Source organism: Lygodium microphyllum, chromosome 8 (assembly GCF_053477565.2).
Source record: "Lygodium microphyllum isolate KBCC chromosome 8, Lygodium_microphyllum_v1.1.10, whole genome shotgun sequence".
Lineage (NCBI taxonomy): Eukaryota > Viridiplantae > Streptophyta > Polypodiopsida > Schizaeales > Lygodiaceae > Lygodium > Lygodium microphyllum.
The window spans coordinates 132309221-132321693 of NC_141142.1; the positions used below are offsets into that span (position 1 = coordinate 132309221).

The following is a 12473-nucleotide window of genomic DNA, read 5'->3' on the forward strand; positions in this document are numbered from 1 at the left end:
TTCTAAGCTAGATGGTTTTAAGAACAATGCTACTTTTCATCGTACATTCTATGGGACCTAATATCATGTTACTCAGGTTGTCAAACATTCATTCTAATGATTTCTGACTCTTCTATGTTTTGTCTTAGAATGGCACATGTTGACATGATTTACAGCAACAATGTTTAAAGTTCCTATACTGGTGACGGAGACAGGTCCACTCAAACCTCTGTTTGCAAGCTGCTTGATGGCATAGAAGTATTGCTGGAAATGGTAGGTTCTACAAAGTGTGCCTGGTTTGTTCCATCAACAAATTCATAAAATTCCTGTTTGTTTCACTTCCTAGTTCCTTTATAGTGCTTCATGATGCATCTGTGTAATCTGTATCGAATTGAGCCCTGAATGAAACAGTGCTTTGACAGTTGATGGTGCGACTTAAACAGATGAAAACACAGGTTTGTGGTTAACTTTGTGCCTGTGCAATTTATGCCTCCACTTTTGCAGGTAATCTTATAAAGTTTGAAATGCTTATTCTTCTGTGGTTCTTTCGATTTGCCATTCTGTAAAGAGAATCATGGCACACTGGGGTTAAAACTTGCTTTTAAAAACAACTTAAAGTATTTGGTACAAATAAGTTTATTGTTGCAGCAGATGGAGGTGTATGATTTGTACGGAGGCAAGTTATTATCTGGTTGTGGGCAGAAGAGTTTTGACTTTGCTGGTTAGTACCACAGCCAGTTGTTGAAAATCCTGATCACCTTGACAAAACTTTCCTGTTACTTTTACGTTTCATAAATTTGTGCATTTCATGAACCACAAGTGTCCAGTCTAAAACACTGATGTTGCTTTGTAGGCCAGTCTGACCTTGCCATACACCTTGAAGATGTGGCTGAAAAGGGGGCACATTTGATATGCAACAGTATGGGTTTTACTTGATAATTTGTTAGCTCTCCTTCATATGTTGTTACTTCTTGGTAGTTCACGGTGTGAACATGAGGATTAGCATTTAAAAATCTAATTTTTGATCTATAGGAGCGATTCTAGGTCCTACTCAAACGGATGTGGATTGTTTTAATTTCATTGTTGTGGAAGCTACTGTCTGTTTAGAACACATCCCCTTCCCATTTGTGTGCATATGCAGATTACTGTTTACTGTTGCAGGAATGGGCACCATAGTAGAGGTGTATAGCAAGTCGCTATTATGTCTGTGAATGAGGTTAGTTTACTGATTGTGGCATTTCTAACAGATGTAATTAATTTTTTATATTTTCCACATTTCTCATTTTTGGTTGGTATTTACTCAGGACAGATATCATGGTGTAGAAGCTTGTCTAGTTTCTGGAGTCACTACCCTGCAATTTGCATGTATGCAATTTTAAATTGCCTCGACATTGCAATTTAACAGGAACTTTGATGGTGGGTTTGCAAAAACGTCTCTAAAAGTGACACACACGCAAATCCTTTCAAGCACAAGTTTTGCTTAAGCACATGAGATCAAACAAATTTTTTTTACCTGTGTACGAAAGACTTGTCTCCCTCGGCCCTATGTCATGTTACTCAACCACTGAAAAATACAGATAAATGGTATAATGCAGATTCTCTGAATACTCTTACAAGGTGTTCAGCTTGTGGCAATATTGTCTGGTGAATGAGTTCCTTCTTACTGACTTTCTACCAGTATTGTGCAGATGTCAGATTGTGCCTGAAGCCTCAATGGCCATGTCCATGAAGGGCCAGCTGACAAAAGTTGCATGATGTTGGAGTTTAAGCTGAAGTGTGATCATTACCAGGTTAGAAGATGGACTCTCTGAAGTCAAATGACTGAAGATAGGAGTGGCAATGGTTCAAGGGCATTATTGAAATGACAGAATGTGATGCTAGTTATCATATTCTACCATGTTAGTAACTGCCCTGATTTCTTGATGTCATGCGGGTTGCGAAGGCAACATTCCCAACTGATTGAGGTGTTTAATATGGAATGTTCTTTATGTGTTACTGTAACCAGAAATGCAGCTCTGTATTTTATTACCTGTCTGGGCGTACTATCATGGTTGAGCTCCACAGATTTTGTATTTTCAGTGCTCGTTTGTAAACTTGACTTTCAGATAGTGTCAGTTGCCTGTGGTGGTTTGTGATATTCAGGGCATTTCCACTGAAATATTTTTTTTGTACCAATAAACCAGAACATGTGGAGTTCAGCTGAAACGTGACTTCTCTATCCTTTACTAAGCAAAAAAGTATTAGCTGGCTCAGCTATGTTATAGATGAAGAAAAACGTGACAGCTGTGTCCAGTGCTGTAACTACTAGGTTACCTGTGTAACTAAGATGGAATGAGATGTGGATTCTTTTTCATCCCTACACTTGGAATGGAACCATAAATCTGGTGTTTCTTCTCTCAATATTTTTTGTTTTACTAGTTTCATTTGTTATCACTTTCAGCATAGTCTCATAGCACCTAGATTTTTGTGGTTCTAATCACTCTTAACCGTATTATGTTGTATGATGAATGATCGTGCCATTTTGTTTCGCTTGTCAGGTTTGTGATACCCTTATTTGCCGAGAGTCTGATGTTCTTTACACCTTGAAATTTACATGCATTTATACAGTCCACTTCTTAATCTTGTGATCAAGTTGTAATTGCTGCTTATATCAGTCGGTTAAACTGTCGTAACCCTTCACTGGGTCAAGTACTCACACGTTGCTATTTTGGCCTTCCTCTTTTATTTTGAAAAAAATCAAGAGAACCATGCATATCGTAGCACACATATATGTAGGGAATGATGCTACGTGCACCAGGTGCTTCTATAGGGTTGAAGATGCAACAATGAATAGAGTTTATGTCACAAGGACTGGGAATGAGATGAGCTAAGAGTGGTGTTGGAGGCCGTGTGAACAGCTCCAAGAGTGTTGTACTCCAGATAGATCACCAGTCCATTGGTAGTGACAATGTCATGGACATTAGAGGGGTTGAAATGCAATTCTTAGGGTAAGAGAATGTTGTACGTAGCAAAACACAAGGTTTACTGGCTATGTGGCTGTTCAACGGGCAATAGATGATGGCAATGATGTAGATGTCACTTGGTTGGCCACCAGAGGGTGAAAACGTTGTTGGTTATTCAAGATGATAAGCGATGACAGAAATCAATTAAGCGGCATATCTAAAGGTCGAGTGATAGGCGGTTATTCGACATGACTAGTGATGACAGAAATCAATTGGGCGGCATCTCTAAAGATCGAGTGATAGTTGGGTTGATCTCCAATGGTTGGATGGCAACAATGGATAGTGTGTAGTATGCTTGATAAATATGGTTATGTAAGTGATGCAATGTGGGTCTCAAATGTTCGTGTCTCGGGGACCCAGTTTGAGGTGAGTTGAGAGGCGTGGAAGACACGATGAATAGTTGGAGTGTCATACTGCAGACAAAACCCAAAATGCATTAGTAGCAATCCATCATTTGGACGGTAGGATGTTGCAAGGCGACTTTGGCCAGCAAAACACGAGGCTTATCAATGCTTGTGTGTGGCAACTTAATGGGTTGTAGATGATGGTGATGATGCAGATATCGATTGGTTAGCCCGAAGGGGGGAATTTCAAGAGCAAATTGCAATCTATAGCAAATGGTGATGTGATAGTAGTAGGTGAAGGAAATGAGTTGGGTAGTAGCTCTAAAGGCTAGGTGGCAATTGGATGGGCCTTGACAAATTGATTGATGATGAGGAATAGACTTTGCAGGATGAAGATGAATGAATATGGGAATGCAAATGATAGAATCCAAGTTTCAAACCTTCGTCTCTTGAAGACTAAGGACGTGATAGATTGAGAGTGGTGTTAGATATATGGTCAACACATGTGAGAGTGTTGCATTCTAGGTCAATCCTCCAATATAGTAGGAGCACTTTATCGATGTGATGATGACGTTGGGGATAGCAAGTAAGGGAGCAAAGTGTAGTCCTCTCGTTAGTACGATGTAACTTTAGGAAGCAAAATTCCAGTTGCGTGGGGTAACATATGATGGTGATCGTGTGGATGTCAATTGCAAGCAAGATTAAAGAATGAAATTGGTAGTGAGACTAGAGGGTAATCATGTAGATGTCAATTGCTAGCGAGACAAGAGGGTGAAATTGTAGGTTATAGAACCAAAATGTAGTCTGCAATAGGTAATGATAACACCGTAGTAGTTGGCGGTCACACTGGCACAAGAGATTGAGCTACGTAAGTCACAACGATAGAACAAATTTGCAAAAAGAAAATCTACTAAAAGGGATCCGTATGCTTCAATTCAATGAGCAAGCAAACATGTATCCATCATCTATGTTTGGAAATCATCAAAGGATAATATTCAATAGGAGCATAAATAGAGCAAGGCACAAGTTGGAAGTCATATCCACTAACTTGTGGGGATCGTTCAAAGCAACAAAATAGGAGTAGCTCACTACTTCATGACCTTTGTGGATGATAAACTAAGAAATGTATAGATCTACTTGAAGCAAAAATTTGAAGCCATCCCTTATTTTCAACAATTCAAAGCATTACTACAAAAAGGGTGTGGCACTTACACCAAGGCACTAAGATTGAATGAAGGGAGGAAAAAATATCCGAAGGTTTTAAACAATTTCTTCTTCAATGAGGTATGAGGAGACAATTTGCATGCACCTATACTCCACAAAACAATGGATATGCAAAGACAGAGAATAGAATTACCAATGAACATGCTAGAGCAATACAAAATAGAACTAATTTCCAAATCAATTTAGGTATAAGGTTGCTATTATAATAGTTTAACTCATGAACATGAATCCAAAATCTCAAAAATCCTCACTTTAGAAGAATTGTAGGTAAATGTAATATCCAACATATCACACTTCAAAGCATCTGGTTGCACCATATATATGCATATCTTTGATGGAAAGAAATTCAAATTAAAAACATGTGCTTTTGTTTGGTATATCTACATACCGAAGGACACATACAATACAATCCTAATTCTAAAAAGTCCAATGTATCAATACATGTTAGTTTAGGTAGTTCAAAGTAGACCCAACAAGATACCGTGAAGATCAAGACATAATTGAAAAAGACGAGTTCGCAAATTTTAGCCTTGGAGACTCATGTGAAACCGTCACTTACCTCACAAACATCTCTTTCTTCTTACTCCTCAAATGGTTCCAAAGGCAATCTACAACTAGCCCAAAATTGGCCTACATTTGGTGGTACCTCAAGTAACCAAGAAGTAGCCCACAAAGAAGCATGGTTCTGAACTATGCCATGAGCTCTTAAAATATCTAGAAGGGTAATGTTTAGCTCATAATGAACTTCAAGCATATAAGAATGCATGCATAAAGCAAGAACAGATTTCACCAATGGATAAAGAGCATAATGCTGTCACAAAGAACAGTCCTTGGAAACTCAAAGATCTACCTAAGCAAAAGAAAGCAATAGGATGCCATTGGATTTGCAAAATGAACCTGAAGGTGAGTGGCTCAATTGGCAAGTATAAATCTATATATAAAAATCCCAAACTTGAATTATGCCTCGACAAACTAGTTACATTGGTAAAACCATGAATCTAGGCAAATGTGACCTCAACATACCATTTTGTAAAGTTTCCCTCACTCCTAAAGGATTTTTCATGGAGCATTTTGGTAATGACTAGATCAAGTCCCACTTTGTGCATACATTGAATTTAACTATGATATCTAGTGTCTCTTAAATTCTTGGCATTTGAACATACATCTAGTTGTTCTCTATGAACATGCTCCAACCATGGGCATCTTTTACCTTCTTCTTAAAAGGTTCTTTTCCCCTTGTGACTACCCTTTTACTTGGTGGTTTTTCTTTTAGATTTATTTTTTTATTAGTTCTTTCATTATCCTCTAATGAATAGATCTGCCTACACTCTCTCACACTTGCAACAAAAATTGTTCTTGACAAAGCAAGTGAAATATGTAGCAAAAAGTAAATCAAATAACATGTTTAATCATATAGCTTATTGCTAGGTCATGTTTTTATTGATTAATGAAATCGTAAAATTTGGTCAAACAAAAAACAAAACCATATTTTCTATGCACTAGGTTTTGGCTTAAGACTTTTTATTTTTTCAAAAGAACTATGACATATTTAGCCCACTTCCTAGTATACAAGCATCCATGCATTGCATCTTTGATCTAAGGATCCTACATTTGTTAGACACGTGTCCTCAAGTCCTTTGGTCTTCTCTTTGATTGCTCAAATACTCTTGGATCAAATGGAAAATGTAAATCCCTTTATATACTTTGTCTTGGTGTGGCTCAACTGTAAGGTCAAAAATGAAACTTTCTTGCTTTTGTTGTATCAAATGATCATGACTTTTATGTAGCAAAAGGAGGTTCTTTTATACCCCATAGAAGGCACATGATATGGATAGTTACTTACAAGTGCACCCCCCAAGCCCACATGCAATGCTTCAAAACAAGGTGGTCTTGTCATGCTCATGCAAAACTCACCGCATGAAGTGCAAGTCTTAGGCATAGAGTTTGGCACGCACTTCTTGGTGCTTAATGTCCTCTTTTGACATTTCCTATGGACTGCGGAATGACAACATGTAGACAAGACTTTAAAAAGGATTCTAAGGATAGCACCAATCTTGTGAACCCAAATTGCTCAATAACATTCCACATTCAAAAATATGAATCCAAAATAGTAATTGGAGTAGTATTGTGCCAACTTAAAGAGCATAATAGGATATTCCTACGAGCTTCGCAATAAGTGGGCAACTCATCAATGCAAAAATGAACTATTCAACTATAGAACTAGAAGGATTGGGAATTTCTTACATCGTGAAGTTTTGGCACTATCTTATGGCACTATATTCACTTTGTAGACCATCTAGCATTCCTTTGTCTAGCTACAAATAGTTCCTTGACTCGACACACTTCTAGATGGCTATTACTTCTACTTGAATTTGATTTCTCACTGGTTGAACATAAAGGAAAGCAATGTTATATGGCAAACCACATAAACAATTGCAACCTTGCAATATACCTTAGGGATTCTAAAGCAAATGACCACATTTGTTGTATATTTCTTGCTCATGTCTATTCAGGTACTCCAATTTGTTATTTGCAACTTGAAATCCACCTCAAGAATATAAAAGCAAATGACCACTTTTGCTTTACATCCATTGGTTATCCAATGGGTTGACTTGACCTAAAATATATCCATGAAGATAATCATAATTGTGACCATGTAACATCAATGGATGGTCAAAACAATCAAAGTCAATCAAAGGATTCAAAGGAAACAAGTAATTGAACTTGGAGAGGGAACCAAAGCTTGTATGCTAAAATAAAAAAAAATAGCACATGCACATGAAGTCTACAAGTAGAATAGTTAATTTAGATAGCTTGTCATTATTTTTATTGTCTTGATATGTTTCATTAAAATGTGAGAGTCACACTTGCTCCCATGTACATTGTAATATCTTCGAGAGTCACAATTTGTACTTTTATTTTCTATTGATGTTTATATATATAAGACCCCTAAGAAATAAGGAAGATTCATAGTCAAGTTTGTTTGTCTAAAAGGCCATAAGCATGTGAAAGAAAGGTAACCAAACTTGAGAGAGAGGCCAATTGTAGAGGCTACCCACTTGAGAAACCTTATGTAAATAAAGTGTTATTTTGAGCACAAGATTTCTCTCTACCTGCATGATTCCACCATAGCCATTGCTTGTGAGAGGAGTGAGTGAGTATGAAAGTGAGATAGTGAGGGACCAAGAGATTGTAGCTCTTCTTGCTTCCATTCTTCTTCTTCCCATTATTTTGTTCTTACTTTCTCTTCTACCATGTGATGTACTTTGTGCTTCCATAGCCATTTGAGAGTGAGGAAGTGAAAGACAAAGTAAGGAATTAAGAGGATGAAGCTTCTACTCCTCCACTTTTCTTCTTTTTCTTGGTGGTGTGGATAGAAGAAAAATAGTTATGGATCAAAATTGGAGTGCAAGAAAAGCACACTCAAGTTGTGAGGCCACTAAGATGTCCTCCAATAGTGAACTACAACAAGAAGGGTGAGTCTAGGTGATCTTGCTATAAACTTTGAGCTTTCTTTGCCTTCTTCCTTTCATGGAATTGAGAGAGGGATGCATCGATAGCTTAAAGCTAGAGTACAAGTTGGTTATATGAGAGATATCCTCATTCCACAATAGATAGGAATAAGAGTCCATACAAAATCTCACCATTGAGTGAAAACCCAATAGTGGTATAAGTAGCTTTGAATGCAAAAGTCCTAGTCTTGAGTCCTCAAAGGTATTGAGAGCCCCAACCTTATCCATGAATTGTATTATGCTGTCAACGTATTTTCCTTCTTTTATATGGTCTCTTGATTTAAAATGAGGAGTGTAAATATGGTATTCCTTCGTAGGACTTGCAAGGCCTCTACATTTTCTCTCAACTCTATCAAATGCTCATTTCACTTGTATATATTGATTAGTTAAGGTCTCTTTTGCTTGTGCTAAGAGGTGCATGTCAAGCTAGTTGTAATATGTTTACAATGCTTATATTGTTGTTGATGAGGTATAAAATTGTCAATCCGTTCTAGGAAGCTAATACGAAGGTAAAACACAAAAAAAAAAAAAAGAGAAGCGGCAACAAGAGTCTCTCTCAAGCTCCAGTAATTTCTGGTAAAAATCTATTTGTAAAGAGAGCTAGTTCACTTTCATGCAAGTTGTAATATGATTTGAGTGAGGTATGAGCATTAAAATTTATGTAGACAAAGTTTGAAAATATTTGTAAAACCAAAGAGTGTATACAAAGTAAAAGAAGGCTAGTTTAGGTCAAAGAGATGGGAAGGTACCCAATAACTCAAGATCATGCATAAGAGCTAAGAAATAAAAGGAAAAGCTCATCCTTGTGGTGTACGAACTTATGGAGCTCTCTCCTTCTTGCTTGCATGTTTCCACACAAAGAGAGAGAGAGAGAGAGAGAGAGAGAGAGAGAGAGAGAGTAATGTAGAGTAAGGGACCAGTGTAGGTGAAGCTCTCTCTTCCTCATCAGCTATGCAGAGCATGTGTGGTGATTGAGGCTATGGAGTTGTAGCTTGCTTGAGGTGCATCACTTGAGTCATGGAGCCATTGACAAACCTTTATGGCTAGACCACATGAAGAGGTAAATTGATAAGTTCAGTATGTCTTTTTTGAGACACTGCAATGGTTATGTGAGGGGTAGCCACAATCGTGTTGCTTGAAGTGCTTGAAATTTTAGTTTCATTGTCAAGACAAATGGAATTGAATAACCTTCTCATTGTAATCTATCTACAAAGGTCCATCACCAAATCCATGAATCAAGTGATCTGCCTCAAGCAACCTCCACCTCCATGTCGAGAATCATGGCATGAGCTTCACATAGGAGAAGAAGGAAAATAAGAGGAAGCAAGAGCTTCACCCATGCTGATCCCTCATTCTAACTACACTCTCCCTCTTTGACATAAACAAGAAGAAAGAAGAGAGCTCTACAAGATTGCACACCACAAGAATGAGCTTATCCTTTCATTTCTTAACTTTATATATATCCTTGATTTTTTTGGGCACCCTTCCATCTCTTTGGCTTAACCCAATCCTTTCTCACTTGTGCATATTTCATTTAGAAATCCTTTCGCGCTTGTTGAGTCAAGAGTGTTATGCTCGTATCTTACTCAAAATATTGACACGATTTGCAAAAGTAAGCTTGACTCCCCTAAACAATTCATAAAATAATTTTCTTGTTGAGATTACAAGCACTTGATGAACATTCCTTTTTTTTTGCATCTCTTTTCCAAAATTTTGCAATTGTACTTACATGTATTGCCTTCGTACTTTCCTTCCCTACTTTCCTAGGGAGGGTTAATATAGAAGGGTTCAAAAATCATTAAAAGATAAGACTTTTCATGTCTTTGTTACTCATAGAAAGGAAATGAAACAAGTAGAGGGTTAAAAGAGTATGCAGTGTGGAGTTTCTCACTTTTGGTTTTGCTATTGGTGTTGTATTTCTACTTTTGGCAAAACTAGTTGGACTAGTGGAGTTAAAAGAGTAGGTGAGGAAGAAGAAGAACAAGAAGAAGACCACCACTCATTGCAGAAGGGAGGTGAAGAAATAATTTACTTAAATAGGCTAATCAATTCAACCCCATCACCAACAAGCGCATCCACATTCTTTCTTTGTTTGATTTATATGTGTATTCAAATCATGGATTCTCTCTCTCTCTCTCTCTCTCTCTCTCTCTCTCTCTCTCTCTCTCTCTCTCTCTCTCTCTAAAGTGGTTGATAAGCCTTGTATAAAGCCTTAGCGCCTTGCCTTCATAAAAAATGACCTAAAGTGGCATTGTTTTAACTAAACCTTACACGCACACAAGCACACACACATGCACATGCACACACATGTATATTCACACTAAATGGCCTTGCCTATTTCAAGCGACCAAAAGGCCTTGATCCACACATCTAGCTAAAAAGCTATAAAGCAAGCTAAGAGGCATTCAACAAGAGTGAATGGCCAAGAGGCCTTAAGCAAATACCATAAGGCCTTACACAAGAGCGAACGATCAAAGGTTATTAGCAAAGGCTATAAGACTTGACACAAAAGCAATAAGGCAAACAAAGGCCTTTACTTAGGCCACAAAGCTGTATTTATTTAAGAAATGGCTTAGACAACCTTACATAAAGCCTCACACCCTATTTTTTTAAAAACGAAATGGCCAACCTAAGGGCATAAGGCCTCTAAAAAACATGAATAGGGCTAAACAAGGCCTAAAGGCTTATTGTGTGGCCAAATAGGCCTAAAGCCTTAAGTTGTGGGAAGCAATTAAAGGCCTTTTGGCCTTACAAAATTTCAACTAAAGTCCTTTTGAACTGTTGATAAGCCTTAAGTAAAGGACAATCGGCCTCATATAAAAGAAAAAGAAACTAAGACATGGCCTAAGTCCTTTTGATAAGGCCTAAAGGCCTCAAGCAACAACATGGGAACTAAAAGGCTATTACCCAAGGCCCCAAGGCCTTATTCAAAATGATTAGGTGAAAAGGCCTTGAGTTAAGGCCATAAGGTCGTATTCGAATATTTTGGTCAAAGGCTCCTTAGTAAGGCCTATTGGCGTTTCTTTACTTTTTTCCCTTTTGCACCCAAATGGCCTTAAGCGAGGCATTTGGCCTTTGCAAAAAATAAAATTTTGGCTAGTCAAATGGACTTGGTAAGGCCTATATGTTTGTGTGTGTGTGTGTGTTGGGGGGGGGGGGGGGGGGAGGGGGCATTTGGATCTACTTTTGGAAACTCGATCACATAAGCTCTCTAAAAAGGCCTTAAGGCCTTAGATCCAACATATTGACCTTGTGGTTTACAATCCAACCCTTCATTTTGAGCAACCTGCCTTGTTAGTCACCACAATTGGCCTACAAGCTAGGCCAAAGAGTCAACATGTCTTAGCCAAACATCAAGTCCTAGTTGTAGATTCTATCAATCGCCCATATGAGATCTAACTAGGGCTATGCTCCATACAACAAACACATCCTAGCCAATTATTGAGCAATTTAACTCATTTATCATTAGATCTTGATCTATTAGGATGTTGTTATGCATGCACACTACGTCTTTAGAGAGAAGTAGTTAGATGAACGCCTTGAGCGGCCAAGAGTGTAGTATGTGTTATGTTAAAAAGGCTCTTTATGGGATCTCTTTAGTAACAAATATTGTATGCCCAAGATGAATGACTAATGACCACAACTTGAGTAAGCCTTGTGCAAAGGTAATACTTCACTTGACTAGTCCTAGTAGGGGTTTTAACCATTTGATGTGGATCTCATTCTGAACAAAGTACAAATGTGGGAAGAACCTAGCTATAGGACCAACATAAGAAGAAGTTTCAAGAAGTTAGTCTGCCCAAATAGGCACTAATGGTAGCATTACTACTTCTTGTGTTCATGCACTTTTAAGGAGCCCTAACTTGCTGCACAAGACCCCAAAGGGAATCTTTCGAGTTATCTCTTGCTACTCATTAAGCTATCATAATTAACCACCCCTAGGATTGTGGAGGGGATCACAAAACTAGCTCTCCATACTTGTTGGACATTGCTCTCCATACGAGACCAAGGTTCAAGAGTTACATCAACCACCTCATCAAAAAGCTCAAGAAAGAGAACCCCTTTTGACCTTGGGCGCAATCAAGACTTGCAAATCCACCAAAGGGAAGCACAACACCCCAAGTCAATACTACTCCATGAGTTTATAGTTGCAATCATGCTAAGTGTTCATAACTCCCCATAGCTGAGAGTTGGGATTGGAGGCCTTTGTGTTCAAAACTCTTGCAACTCAAGGCAGTTTAGGCATGTAATGAGAGAGCTTCACCATCTTGAATTGTGGATCACAATGAAGATTCATTAAAAGCTTGATGATCATTGTAGGACTTGAGGAATGATGTAAGGCTTTTATTTGTATCACACTAAGACCAATTTCAAGAAGGACTGGAATTGAGAATCAGAGCAATGAAAATTGT

General features: G+C 38.0%; 1 protein-coding gene across 23 annotated transcripts in view; it reads left to right on the forward strand.

Moving 5' to 3' along the window:
* LOC148032872 (1-phosphatidylinositol-3-phosphate 5-kinase FAB1B-like) overlaps positions 1-2359 on the forward strand; it is a 29591-nt gene extending 27232 nt beyond the window's left edge. The window contains exons 13-19 of one of the 23 annotated variants that reach the window (XM_087683557.1): positions 129-252; positions 391-483; positions 631-700; positions 833-898; positions 1141-1195; positions 1284-1395; positions 1668-2359. In XM_087683557.1, the coding sequence (XP_087539683.1) occupies positions 129-143 (15 nt within the window). In that variant the 3' untranslated portion in view covers positions 144-252; positions 391-483; positions 631-700; ... (2 more) ...; positions 1284-1395; positions 1668-2359. Of the gene's footprint in view, positions 1-128; positions 701-832; positions 899-1140; positions 1196-1283; positions 1396-1667 lie in introns of all 23 variants that reach the window. The other 22 variants (XM_087683558.1, XM_087683555.1, XM_087683554.1 and 19 more) reach the window with 22 other exon arrangements.
* Positions 2360-12473: the final 10114 nt, after the last annotated feature.